Source organism: Choloepus didactylus, chromosome 25, assembly GCF_015220235.1.
Source record: "Choloepus didactylus isolate mChoDid1 chromosome 25, mChoDid1.pri, whole genome shotgun sequence".
In the NCBI taxonomy this organism is placed as follows: Eukaryota; Metazoa; Chordata; class Mammalia; order Pilosa; family Megalonychidae; genus Choloepus; species Choloepus didactylus.
This window is the reverse complement of record NC_051331.1, coordinates 2,394,730-2,408,611: the sequence shown is the minus strand read 5'-3', so window position 1 is coordinate 2,408,611 and position 13,882 is coordinate 2,394,730. Positions and strand designations below refer to the sequence as shown.

General features: G+C 58.5%; 1 protein-coding gene across 2 annotated transcripts in view; it reads left to right on the top strand.

Annotated features, from left to right (window-relative positions):
* The window catches only part of SIN3B (SIN3 transcription regulator family member B), a 28,072-nt gene extending 16,056 nt beyond the window's left edge, over positions 1-12,016 (top strand). For both annotated transcript variants that reach the window (XM_037818307.1, XM_037818306.1), the window contains exons 10-19: positions 961-1,077; positions 3,192-3,430; positions 4,058-4,241; positions 5,107-5,698; positions 6,068-6,237; positions 9,106-9,279; positions 9,493-9,585; positions 10,137-10,231; positions 10,324-10,528; positions 10,602-12,016. In XM_037818307.1, coding sequence (XP_037674235.1) covers positions 961-1,077; positions 3,192-3,430; positions 4,058-4,241; positions 5,107-5,698; positions 6,068-6,237; positions 9,106-9,279; positions 9,493-9,585; positions 10,137-10,231; positions 10,324-10,528; positions 10,602-10,832 — 2,100 coding nt within the window. In that variant the 3' untranslated portion in view covers positions 10,833-12,016. The remainder of the gene's footprint in view (positions 1-960; positions 1,078-3,191; positions 3,431-4,057; positions 4,242-5,106; positions 5,699-6,067; positions 6,238-9,105; positions 9,280-9,492; positions 9,586-10,136; positions 10,232-10,323; positions 10,529-10,601) is intronic.
* The last annotated feature ends 1,866 nt before the right edge of the window (positions 12,017-13,882 follow it).

Genomic DNA, 13,882 nt, shown 5'->3' with positions numbered 1-13,882 from the left:
CATCTGTGTGGGGGGTGGGCTGGGGGCGGGGCTCTACCTGCAGGGAGGTGGGCAGAGGGCGTGACTCTACCTGCAGGGAGGCGGGCCGAGGGCGGGGCTCCATCTGTTTTGGGTGCGGGCTCTGAGGGGTGGGGCATCTTCTGCCTGACCCACTCACCTGACTGCGCCCCAGAAGGGTCCCCCACGTCCTCTGGGGTGTTTGGGGTTTTGTCAGCTGGTGTGTTGTCACCCCTGAGAACTAAAAAGGGAAAACCCCCTCCACCCGTGCTCTCTGTGCTACAGATGACAACAGGGGCTTCTCCTCCCCGGTAGTAAACAGTAGCCTGTGAAGGAACATGGCAGATAAAAGCCTCGGTGGGGACAGTGGTTTTGACCCCTGCTCAGCGGTGGCGAGCCTCAGAGTCCTCCTGTGCTGGAGTTCACCTCGTTACTCCGTCAGGTCACATTTAGATTTAGCTCTGCGGAGGCCGGCTCCGTCCGTGTGCTCTGACCTCTGGGTGCTTGGTTGGCTTTCCCCTTGAATAGGCTTTGTCATGTCAGTGGGAAGATGGGCCTCCGTTTCCAGAGCTCAGGAGTGCTGCTGGGGTCCACACTGCAGACGGCCTGCGGGCCAGATCCGGCCCCCCACATTTTTTGTCAGTGAAGTCTTAGCAGCACGCAGTCGTGCCCGTTTGTGGATGTACCGTCAGTGGCTGTGTGCACCTCAGGGACAGCGTGAAGTTGCTGCAGCCGTGACCCGCCAGCCACAAAGACTAAAATGTTTATTACTGGGCCCAGAGTTTGGTGACCCCTGAAAGAGTCTAATGCGCTCAGCCAAATAATGTTATCCCTTAAAAGCCACTCAAACCTCATGTTAGGTACTTGTGTGAAGTCGTCACCTGTAAGATTGGGGTGACGTGCCCGCCACCGGTGGCGATGCAGGCGGGTGGCCTGTGCGCTGATGATGCCCCCACCTGCCAGGTGCTGAACGACACCTGGGTGTCCTTCCCATCCTGGTCAGAAGACTCCACCTTCGTCAGCTCCAAGAAGACGCCGTACGAGGAGCAGCTACACCGCTGTGAGGACGAGCGTTTTGAGGTGCGTCGGGGCCGCTCCCAGCCGCAGAGGCCTGGCCGGGTCGCTGGGGGGCTGTGGGGGGCTGTGGGGGCCGTGGTCTCCTCCCCGGCCGGCCTGGGCTCCCCCTCAGCCTCTTCAGCCTGCCCTCTCCCTCTGTGGTGTGCTCGTTCCCCTCTCGCCCCTCGCCACACCCCACCCATCTCCGCAGGGCTTCAGACCCCCCGTCCGGGCTCCCAACCCCTTCCGTGCGCCTTCGTGGTCAGTTCAGGGGCACAGGTCACACTGGCAGTGTCGTGCTCCCGTCACCGCCGTCCATCGCCAGAACATTCTCATCCTCCCAAGCAGAAACCCTGCCCGCTGAGCAGCCGCTCCCCGTTCCCCTCCCCAGCCCGTTACCTCTGATCTGCTTTCAGTCTCTGGATTTGCCTGTTCTACATATTTCCCTTCAGTGGAATCAGACAATGTCTATCCTTCGTGTCTGGCCTCTTTCACTCGGCACCACGTCTTCACGAGTTGTCCGCCTTGTGACGTGGACCATGGCCTGGTTCCTTTTTAGTGCAGGGTAGTATTCCATCGTTCTGTTTCTCCACCGTCTGTTGATGGACACTTGGGTGGTTGCCACCTTTTGGCTGCTGTGACTAAGCTGTGATGGGCCTTGGGGTACCAGGATCTGACCAGGCCTCTGTTTTCAGTTCTTTGGGGCTTATACCTGGGCGTGGAAGTGCCACGTCACCTGGTGTTTCTACATGTTTCTGTGTGGCAGTTTCTGGGGAGCCGCCAAACTGTTTTCCTCAGCGGCCGCACGTGTCACGTCCCACCAGCAGGTCACAAGGATTCCAGTTTCTCTGCATCCTCACCAGTGCTTCTGCTGTTTTGTACACACATCCACCGACACACACACACACACACACACACACACACACACACACACACACACACACAGCCGTCCTGGTGGGTGTAAGCTGGTGTCTCTGGTCTTAGTTTGTGTTTCCCTGATGGCTGATGATGTTGAGCAGCTTTTCTAGTGCTTGTCGGCTGTCTGTGCATCTCCTTTGGAGAAAAGTCTGTTTTCCTTCTTCTTTTGAGTAATGGACTCCAGCGTGTTACAGCAGGGGAAGTTCCAGAAAGCTCTGGCCTCTGCCGCTCCTTGCTGGCCTGTGGGGCAGCCATGTGACAGTGCCTTTGTTTTCTTTCCATGTATTTACGTTTTTTAAAATTGGAATTTTGGTGGAGCTGGTCATGGATTCGCAGGCAGGGGAGGGAGTGACAGAGGGGCCCCACATCCCCTCGCCTCATCGCACCTGGTGGGAGCATCTTGCAAAGCCCCTGCCGGGGAGGCCGTGCACACGTTGTGTTGGGTTTCCCTAGTTGTACTTGTATTCTTGTGTGTGTATGTGTGTGTGCATGAGCACGTGTTCATGTGCATGCTTGTGTGTTTGAGCATGTGAGTGCACGACCTTATGTGTGTCCATTGGGTGCATGAGGGTGTGCCCACGTGTGTTTGCATGTGTGCATTTCGGAGCATGAGTTTGCATGAGTGTGCATGTGAGCATGAGTGTACGTGTGAGTGTACATGCAAGTGTGAGCACGGGGGTGTGTCCACGTTTCCATGTGTGCATTTCTGAGCATGTTTGTGTGTGTGTGCGACTGTGTGAGGCTGATGACTATACATGTGTTTGCATGTGTGTGAGCAGATGAGTGCGTGTGTGGCTGCGTGTGCCTGCATGCGAGTGTGGGAGTGTGGCATGAGGGTGTGTCCGTGTGTGTATGTGTGTGCATTTGTGGGCATATGGTGTGTGCATGAGCGTGTGCATTTAGTGCTCTCAGCACCTGTGGGGCCTTGCACACCCAGCCCCACAGTCAAGACAGTGTAACCCCCTTTGCGGACCCCCATGCTGCCCTTTTAAGCCCCACCCCCACCCCTCCTTAACCCCGCCCACTGCTCAGGGATCCCCTGGGGGTGGGGTTCCACCTGCGTAGCCTTCGGGCCTGGCTTTCCCTGCTCAGCGCCACGCCCTGGGGGGCTCTGGGTCCCGCGGTGTTTCCGGGCTGTTCTTTCCTGCTGTCGGGCAGATCCGCCGGATACCAGCCCCCTCACCTCTGACAGCCGGCCCCTGTGGCCTTCGCCCCTGTAGCTGGACGTCGTCCTCGAGACCAACCTGGCCACCATCCGGGTTCTGGAGAGCGTGCAGAAGAAGCTGTCGCGGATGTCTCCGGAAGACCAGGAGAAGTTCCGGCTGGACGACTGCCTGGGGGGCACGTCGGAGGTGATCCAGCGGCGTGCCATCTGCCGCATCTACGGCGACAAGGCCCCGGAGATCGTCGAGAGCCTCAAGAAGAACCCTGGCACCGCTGTGCCCGTGGTCCTGAAGAGGTGCGGGCCGACGGGCGGGGGTGCCAGGGCCGCGGCCGCCTTCTTCCCCACCCAGCCCCTCTCGTCGCCCATGTCCGCCCCTGGAGGAGACCACTGCGCATGGTTCCGTGTCCTTCTAGGGCCTTCTCCTCTGCGCGTGCTCACGTATTGACTTAAAAACGTGAGGCAGATCGTTCTTTGTGGTAGAAATCGAGTCAAAACAAGCCCCCCGAACCCCCAAACCCCAGGAGGGCTCAGCACTGAGCTGGGTCCCTCTGGCTGGGACGTCACCAGCTCCTTCCCTGCACTTGTGTAAAACCCAGAGGGGGTTCACAGCGTGACTCTCCCTTACATCTGCCAGGCTGCAGGCAGGTACCAGCGCCAAGCGGGACAGCCACGGCCCCTTCCGTCGGGGGCTCACGTATGGCTGCAGGGCCAGGTCAGCGAGGGGCTTAGAGGCAGTGAGGTTTGAGAAGCCCCCACGCCCCCGTGTCGGCGCTGCGGGGCCACTGGCTGCCTCCCTCCTCCCTCCTTGGCTCAGGGCCCGACAGCGGATGGGAGCTGTTCCTGTGTTTTAAACATGCAGTTGAGGCTTTGGGGGGCCGCCTGCCCTGTGCCGGGCTGTGCTGAGACCCCCCTGCCCCGCAGGCTGAAAGCCAAGGAGGAGGAGTGGCGCGAGGCCCAGCAGGGCTTCAACAAGGTCTGGCGGGAGCAGTACGAGAAGGCCTACCTCAAGTCCCTGGACCACCAGGCCGTGAACTTCAAGCAGAACGACACCAAGGCCCTCCGCTCCAAGAGTCTGCTCAATGAGATCGAGAGTGTTTACGATGAGGTGGGGCTCCCCGGGAGGGTTGCCCCCAGTGGAGGGTTGGCAGAGGGGTGCGTGTGTGAGTACGTAGATGTAAGCATGTCTGTGTGCAAGCATGTGTGTGCATGAGTGTGTCTTGATATGTGTGCAGGTGCAAACATGAGAGCATGTGAATGTGTGGGTATGAGCATTTTGTACGTGTGTGTGTGTGAATGTGTGTGAGCATGTGTTCATGAGTGTAAGCATGTGACTGAGCCTATGTATGCACAAAATTGTGTAAGCATGTGTAAGTGTGTGTGTACCAGTGTGAGTACACATGCAAGTGTGTGCATGAATGTAAGCATGTGAGCCTGTGCATAAAATGTGTCAGCCTGTGTGTATACACTGCATGTCCATGTACCAGCGTGAGTGTACGTGTGCACGTGCATGAGCGTGTGAATGTATGTAAGCATCTGTGTAGGAGTGCACAGGTGTGTCAGAGTGTGAGCATACGCACGTGTGAGTGCGAGTATGAGCATGCATGTACCCATGTGTGTGCACATGTATTTGCATGTCAGCATGTGCATTGTGCACACGTACACAAGTGTGCACACAAGTGTGTGTGTGAACGTGAGTCTAAGCATGTGTGGGAGTGTGCACGTGTGAATGTTAGTGTAAGATGTGTGGGAGTGTGCAGGCATGTACGTATGTACCAGTGAGCGTACAAGCATGCGTGTGTGCACCGATGGTGTGTATAAACCAGTGAGAGTGAGTGCGGCTGTGCCTGAGGGTGCGTGAGTCTGCGGCCTGTGCGTGTGATCGCGAGCGGAAGGGGCAGCGGTTGTGGCTGCGTGAGGCCTCCGAGAAGTCTCCAGAAGCCTCACACGGGCGTCCATGCCCTGTGCCCCAGCACCAGGAGCAGCACTCGGAGGGCCGCAGCGCCCCGGGCAGCGAGCCGCACCTCATCTTCGTCTACGAGGACCGGCAGATCCTGGAGGACGCGGCGGCACTCATCAGCTTCTACGTGGCGCGGCAGCCGGCCATCCAGAAGGAGGACCAGGGCACCATCCAGCAGCTGCTCCGCCAGTTCGTGCCCGGCCTCTTCTTCTCCCAGCACCTGGAGCCGGGCGCCTCCGGGGAGTCCGCCGACGAGGGCCGCGAGAGCCCCCGGCCGGGCGTGGGGTCCGGCGAGCGGAAGAGGCCAGTGCCTGGGGCGCAGGGCAGCCCCCGGGAGGACCAGGGCGCCCCCGGGGATGGCCCCGTGCCCGAGCCGCAGCCCAAGCCGCCCGACGACGTCTACCGCCTGTTCTTTGCCAACAACAACTGGTACTTCTTCCTGCGCCTGCACCAGACCCTGTGCTCCCGGCTGCTGAGGATCTACCGGCAGGCGCAGAAGCAGCTGCTGGAGCACCGCTGCGAGAAGGAGCGCGAGAAGCTGCTGTGCGACGGCCGGCGGGAGAAGGGCAGCGACCCGGCCTTGGAGCTGCGACTGAGGCAGCCGAGTAAGCTGTGAGGGCGGCACTGCCCGATGGGCTCTGCAGAGGAGCCGCCGACGGGGTGCAGCGTGCGTGTGCACGTGTGTGCGTGCACGAGTGGCTCTCATTTTCAGTCAAGCTTGGCTCCCATGGTGGTGGGTTTCCAGCAAGAGCAAGCCCAAGCCAGCCCCTCTCAGGGGAGGTGGGCAGGCTGGTGGCTGGCAGGTTCCGCAGTCCCAGGGAGCCCTGGGAACGGGGAGGGGTGCAGTTCAGGGGCAGAATCTGCTCCGGGAAACCTGAGCCAGCGCCCTGGCTGTCGGCAGCGCTCCCCGGCATCTTCCCGTCGAGCCGAGGGCCCGGGCTTCGGTGCGTGGGGCTCATGGGTGGCTCCCGCAGGCGAGGTGGAGCTGGAGGAGTACTACCCGGCCTTCCTGGACATGGTGCGCAGCCTGCTGGAGGGCAGCGTGGACCCCACGCAGTACGAGGACACCCTGCGCGAGATGTTCACCATCCACGCCTACATCGGCTTCACCATGGACAAGCTGGTGCAGAACATCGCCCGGCAGGTGGGGGCGGGGCCTGCATGGGTGGGGCTGCGGTGTGGGCAGGGCCTGGGTGGGTGGGCCTGTGGGGGGAGGGGTTATGGTGGGGGGCTTGCTATGGGCGGGGCCAAGGTGCGCCTCCCTGATCTCTATCCTACAGTCCAGTTTAGTGAGTCTTTTTTTTACTTGATGTAAAATTCATATAACAAAAATATCCATTTCAAAATGAGCAATTCGGTGGCATTCAGTACACTCACAATATTGTGCAACCACCATCTCCATCTAGTTCCAGAATACTCTTGCCAGCCTGAGGAGACACCCACCTGTTACTTCCCTAGCTGCTCAGATACCATGACGTGGTTCGGAATAAACAATGGAAATTGACTGGGTCTTAGTTTTGAGTCTGGGAGAAGGCCCACAGCACGGTGCTGCTTTCTCCCCGTAACTGCTCTTGGGGCCGGCAGCCATCCCTGGCCCTGGCTCCTCTGGCTCACAGCAGTGTCCCCCGGCCTCTCCTTCTCTTCTGGGTTCCGTGGATTTCAGCTTCTCTCCCTCCGTCTGTCTGGGTTTCCTTCTCTTATAAAGGCTCCAGTCGTAGGTGGAGACCCTGCTGATCAGGCCGGGCTTCACTGCAACTGAAGGTGCCTCATCCAAAGGCCCCCTTAGGTGGGGTCACACCACAGTCTCACATGAGCTCTAAGAGTGGGTCTTCCTGGGGTCCGTGTGGCTCCAAACCTCCACACTTCCCCATTGGCAGCCCCTCCCTGTCCCCTCCCGCAGCCCCCGGCAGCCCCCATCTCCAGTCATCTCGATGGATGCCGGGCTTTTCTGCTGCCGTGAATACCGCTGCTGCAGATGTTGGTGTACACATTTCTGTTTGGGTCCCTGAGAACAAACCTTTCTGTTCTTATCAGAGAAGTTGTAGGTTTACAAAAAAGTCAAGCAACAGGCCTTTCTTGAGAGGTAGTTTGATGACGTGATAAAAACCTTAACTCACTTCTCCAGGGAACTGAGGGGCTGGTCGCAGTGGGGTTATGGTCACAGAAAACTGGTCCGGGTAAAGTCAGCCCAGGAAATCCACTAACTAAGGGTAAAGAGCAGAGCCCCCAAACCTGGGGCATGGTCCGGCTCGTGGGCCAGGGCTCCCACCTGGGGTGTGCTCCCGTTTCGTTCCTGACGGTGCCGCCTGCTGGAGCTAGTGTTGTTGAACTTGGCTTGTGTTTCCTGATTACCCAGGAAGGCTGTTCATCGTGAGGCGGAGAAGGTGCTGGGGAGAAAATATAACATCCTTACTCTCCCACCCCAATACAGCCTCTGAGGCATCCTAGGAAAGCCGTTTCCTCCTACTTTTTAAACACCTACTGAAGAGAGACACACACACAGAACTTGGCAGCACAACCAGACCCACCCGTGCAGCCAGCCCCAGAAGCCCCTCGTGCCCATCCCCACACCACCGCGTGTGCCCACTGCCCTGGCTGCCGACACCCTGAGTGAGCTTTCCTGGCTGTGTGTGGTGCATACATGGGAGCCTGCAGCGTGCTGGGCAGTGTCCACCGACCGTTCCTCTGTGACATTCCTTTCCTGCTCGGGCCTGGGAGGGTCTGCCATTGGCGCATCTGTCTCCCATGGGCGGGCATGGGTGCTGCCCAGTTTGGGCTGTTAGGAACAGCAACCCCCAGCTCTTGATGGCGGCTGCGCCCATCTTAGTGCTGCACCTGGGCGAGCGTGGGGCAAGTGCGTCAGCCTTAGCGGAAGCTGCGGTGTCCAGGGGTACTGCCAGCAGCCGGCGGGCACAGCCGGGCTTGGGGTCGGCCATGTTCCTCACCTCCCCATCACCGCGTGTCTGAGTGCCGTTGCGTGAGGAGAGGCCAAGGCCCCGAGCCCTGTGTGTGCCGTGGGCCTGAGTCACACCAGCGCGGTCAGGCCCCAGGGCCCCACTGTCCTGTTAACTCATTTCTTTGTAAACTCAAAGGCAAGAAAAGAGTTGAAGTGTGTTTGTAGTTGTTCATTTAGGGAAAAATAGCCACCTGGAATTACACCACTTTTAGATCATTACCACCGTTTTGGCATATTTCCTCTGCTGTGTGTTCTGTGTGTTTCACACTTACAGGGAGGGTTGCTTGTGTGGTTTGGGTAGTTTTGGTTTGGGTTAGATTAGGGTGGGTTGAGTTAGGTTGGGTTGGGTTGGTTTAGGTTGGATTGGGTTGAGTTGGTTGAGGTTGAGTTGGGTTGGGTTGCATTGGATTGGTTGGTTTGGGTTAGTCTGGGTTGGGTTGGGTTGGGTTGGTTTAGGTTTGGTTGGGTTGGTTTAGGTTGAGTTGGGTTAGTTGTGTTGGATTTGTTGGATTGGCTTAGTGTGGGTTGGGTTGGTTTAGGTTGAGTTGGATTTGAATTGGTTTGGTTTAGATTGAGTTGAATTGGGTTAATTGGGTTGGTTAAGTTGGATTGGTTTGGTGGGGTTGGGCTGGTTAGATTGGATTGGTTGGATTGGGTTGGTTGGATTGAATTAGTTGGGTTGGTTTAGTTTGGGTTGGGTTAGGTTAGGCTTGAATTGGGATGGTTTAGGTTGGATTGGGTTGGTGCAAGTTGTGTTGAGTTGGTTTATGTGGAATTGGTTGAAGTGGGTAGGGTTGGTTTTGGTTGAATTGAGTTGCGTTGGGTTAATTTGGGTTGGCTTGGTTTAGGTTCGGTTGAGCTGGGTTGGTTGGGTTGGGTTGGTTTGGGTTGGTTTGACTTGATTTGCACCCAGCACTGAGGTCACCCTGTGTGGCCCGGCTGGGATCCCTTTACCCTCACTCAGGGGCCTCTCTGTCCTGAGGTGTTCCCGGCTTGCCCCCTCCTCTGGGTGGGCCGTGCTGGGCGGGCACCCATCCTCCTCACCCTCGCCCACAGCTGCACCACCTCGTGAGCGACGACATCTGTCTGAAGGTGGTGGAGCTCTACCTGAGCGAGCAGCAGCGCGGGGCCGCCGGCGGGAACCTGGCCTCCCGCTGCGTGCGCGCCGCCCGGGAGACGAGCTACCAGTGGAAGGCGGAGCGGTGCATGGCCGACGAGAACTGCTTCAAGGTGAGCGGGCGGCTGCGCCGGGTGGGGTGGGAGCTGCCTTCCGCGGAGGCCACGCGGCCACGACGGGGGCCCGGCGCTCGGGCTCTGGAGTCGGGCCTGGCCTGGACAGGGACTGAGCCGCCAGCGGGTGTCCGAGGAGGAGCCCCCGGGGTGGGAGCTGGGGGCCCGGGGCTGCCCCCTGGACTCAGGCTGCCTGCGCCCCGCCCGGCCCAGGTGATGTTCCTGCAGCGCAAACGGCAGGTGATCATGACCATCGAGCTCCTGGACACGGAGGAGGCCCAGACGGAGGACCCCGTGGAGGTCCAGGTTGGGCCCCGCAGCACCCCGCTCCTCCGCGGGGGGCCCTGTACCCCGTTCTCCCCCATGGGGGGGTCCCATGCCCTGCACCCTGCTTTCCTCTGTGTGGGACCCTGCTCTCTGCACCCCACACTCCATCCTCCTGCGGCCTGCTCCCCTCCACGTGGGACCCTGTCCCCTACACCCCACTTACCTCTGTGTGGGACCCTGTCCCCTGCACCCCGCTCTCCTTTTGTTCCGGTGTCCTCAAACCCGAATGTGGTGCACTTACCAAATGGGGACCTGGCAGGGTGGTTGATGTTGGGCCCCGTCCACCTCGGCACGAGCTGCAGCTCCCCGGGGACCTGGTGCTGTGACCAGGTGTCGTTCCCCGCCCCCCGCCCAGCTGTGTCTCGGCGGCCATCTGTGCCATGGCCATCCTGGGGCTGGGTCCCTGGCAGGTCTGCCCCCGTCCACTCTGGGGGCCACGACCCCGCGAGGCCCTGAGTCCCATCGCCCCGAGTGGGCTGGTGGGATCGCAGCGAGCGAGGGCCCGGGGCTCACACATGCTCTGCCCCCAGCACCTGGCTGACTACATGGAGCAGTACGTGGGCACCCAGGGTGCGCCGAGCCCCCCGACCGAGGGCTTCCTGCTCAAGCCGGTGTTTCTGCAGAGGTGAGCAGGTGTCCCCGGGCGCCCAGGGGCTGGGAGGGGCCGCCGACGGGGGAGCCTGAGCACCCCTGCAGCCGCGTCCTCCCTCCGGCCAGGAACCTGAGGAAGTTCCGCAGGTGGCAGTGCGAGCAGGTGCGGGCTCTGCGGGGCGAGGCCCGGGGCTGCTGGAAGCGGCTGGTCGGGGTGGAGAGTGCCTGCAATGTGGACTGCCGCTTCAAGCTCGGCTCCCACAAGATGGTGTTCATCGTCAACTCCGAGGACTACATGTACCGCCGCGGGACCCTCTGCCGGGCCAAGCAGGTGCCCGCCCTGCCCAGCCACGCCCCGGGCCCCCCCTGCACCCCCGGCTCCACCTGACACCCCCGCCCTGCAGGTGCAGCCCCTGGTCCTGCTGCGGCACCACCAGCACTTCGAGGAGTGGCACGGCCGCTGGCTGGAGCAGCACGTGACGGGGGAGGCGGCCAGCCTGGTGCAGGACTGGCTGATGGGCGAGGAGGACGAGGACATGGTGCCCTGCCAGACGCTCTGCGAGACGGCGCACGTGCATGGCTTCCCCGTGACCCGCTACCACGTGCAGTACAGCCGCCGGCCCGCCTCGCCCTGACCCCTGACCCCTCGGCCCCCCGCGCCCTGCCTGCCCCCCTCACTCCCTCACTCTGACCCCGCCTGGCCACGGGCGGACGGGGCAGCAGCCCGGGGGAGAGCTTGGCCCCTGGCATCCCCATGCCACTCCCCCCGGCCTCTCGCCTGGGCAGACCCGAGACCCCCTACCCCCATCTCCGTGGGCAGCCCCTGGCCCAGCCTGGGGAAGACGGGTCAGGGCAGCTGGGGGTCCCAGGACTTGCTACTGGACAGGGGACCAGGACCTGCGGGATCTGCTCGGGGGGGAGCCCAGTGGGCCAGAGAGTCTGACTTGGGGGACCTAGCGATGTCTAGCCCCGGACTGACCTGCTGGGACAGGCGTCCACCACGCCGGGCGGGGCCTGGGGTCCTCGACGACACATGAGCTGACCATGGGCTCCACACTGGGAGTGGTGGGCTCAGCTCTGTCTCCCCAGCAGCTGGCCTGCCGGGCCCTGCAGAAGTGCCCGGAATCTGCCCGGCGCTCTGTAGGAGAGGTGCCAAAGCACACATGCGTTGCCCTTGCACACACGCCCACTGGGGGGTGGGGTGGCGTCTGCACAGGTGAACCCCACAGCCTCTTAGAGGCAAACGTTCTCTTCCTGGACTTCGTGTACCCCAGCACCCCCATTTGTGCAGCTGCCTCGGGGGCTGAGGCAACCAGCCTGCGGGGGCATCCAAGGCTTTCTGTGCCAAGAACCCCAAGCGGCTGGGGCTGGGGGCCCCTGTAGACATGCGTGCCACACACAGAGGCCCCCTGGACTGTCTCCCGCCAGCCTGGTGGCCCCCACGGGAGCTACACGGCTCCCCTCTGCTCGGCCACAGCCTCCCAGTCCCTCCCGCAGCAGAGCTGTGCCAAACTCACGGTTTCTAGAAGTTTCCTGTGGAACTCGAGGCTCGTAATGCCCTTGATTCTGGCCTGCAAGGTCCCGTCCAGGGCCTCGTCGCCCGGGTCTTTCGGGGTGTCCTCTGGGCACTCCGTAAGCACCCTTGTTTGTGAGAAGGGAGCTTGTGTGCGGATTTCCGGCCCAGCCTTCCTGCATGCGTCTTGGAGCACTCCCTCTGCCGTCGAGGGGCCTCTGTCCCGGGGCTCGCACCCTCTCTGCAGCTGTTCTGAATGCAGTCCCTCCTTTTCTATTTATTTGCACATTAAAGTTAAAAATTAAATATTGATGCCAAACGGGGAGGACCTGTCGGTCATTTCCGTTAGGGAACCCGAGGCCTCACCTCGCCTCCCGGGATGTGGCCGGACCCGTCGCAGGGTCTCGGGGACCCAGCCTTCGCCCACAGCTCCCAGACCCCGACCTGCACGGTGGGGCCTGGAGGGAGCCAGGGGCCCGGCTGGACAGTAGGATGGGGCGCAGGGCACCCGGGCCCGGAAAGCTCAGCGCCAGCGGGAGGAAGGCGGGTGGACACACGCTGGCCTCGGTGGACCCCGAGGCGGGGCACGCAGGAAGTGGCAGAACTGTCTGGTGGGTTTCGTTCATTTATTTATCAATTTTGAAAATCAAAACATTATTTTTATTAGGTAATTAAGAGTCTGGTAGGCAGGTACACATCAACAGACAGGAAATTCTTACCTAACCATTACATGGTTCTCTCACATAATAACTTGTTTTGTTTTGTTTCGTTTCGTTATTTTTTTTAAATTTTATTCCCACATCATACAATCCATTCAAAGTGTGTGATCAGTGGCTCTTGATATAATCACATAGTTACACATTCACCACCACAGCCAATATGAGAACATTCTCATTTCTTCAGAAAAAAAAAATCCCATACCTCTTATACCCCCCCAATGATGTTTAGCTTTGGTATAAGACCTCTTATAATTGATGAAAGAATATTACAATGTCACTGTTAACTGTAGTTCTGTTTGCGTTAATTGTATTTTTTCCCTCATACCACCCGGTTATCAACACCTTGTAATAGTCACATGTTTCTTCTAGTTCATGGAAGAACTTTCCTCTATTTGTACAATTAATCACCGCCAGCGTCCACTCCAGGCTTTGCTAAGTTACACAGTCCCAGGTTTTACCCTCCAGCTTCCCTTCTAGTGACACACATGAGACCAACCCTTTCAACCACACTTACCCTCAGCTTCATTAGTTACACTTAGAGAATTGTGCTACCATCACACAGGGTTGTGGTATCCATTTCTGAACGGTTAACAATCAGCCTTATTAAACATTTTTTACAGATTAAGCCTCATCTGCTCATTTTCTACCCTCTTTCTATCTCCTGGTAACCTATACTCTAGATTATAACTCTCAGAGTTTGCTCATTGTAATTAGTTCCTATCAGTGAGATCATAACAATATTTGCCATTTTGTATCTGGCTTATTTCACTCAACATAATGTCCTCAAGGTTCATCAATGTTGTCACATGCTTCAGGACTTCATTCCTTCTTACAGCTGTGTAATATTCCGTCATTTGTATATACCACGTTTTGTTTATTCATTTGTTGGTTGATGGACACTTGGGCTGTTTCCATCTCTTGGCAATTGTGAATAACGCCGCTATGAACATTGGTGTCCAAGTGTCTGTTCACTTCCCTGCTTACAGTTCATCTGGACATGTCCCTAGTAGATTGTTGGGTCACATGGTAATTCTACACTTAGCTTCCTGAGGAACCACCAAACTGTCTTCCACGGCGGCTGCACCATTTCAGTTCCCACCAGCAGTGAATGAGTGTTCCAACTTCTCCATGTCCTCTCCAACACTTGTAGTTTCCTTTTGTTTAATAGCAGCCATTCTAGTAGGTGTGAGATGATAGCTTATTGTGGTTTTGATTTGCATTTCCCTAATAGCTACTGATGTTGAGCATCTTTTCTTGTGCTTTTTTTTCTTGTGCTTGGGTAAAGTGTCTATCCATGTCTTTTGCCCATTTTTAAATTGTTTATCCTTTTAATGTTGAGTTGTAGGATGTCTTTATACATTCTGGATATAAACCCTGGGATTTCCAAATATTTTCTCCCATAAAATCGGCTGCCTTTTAACTTTCTTGACAAAGTCCTTTGAAGCACAAAAAT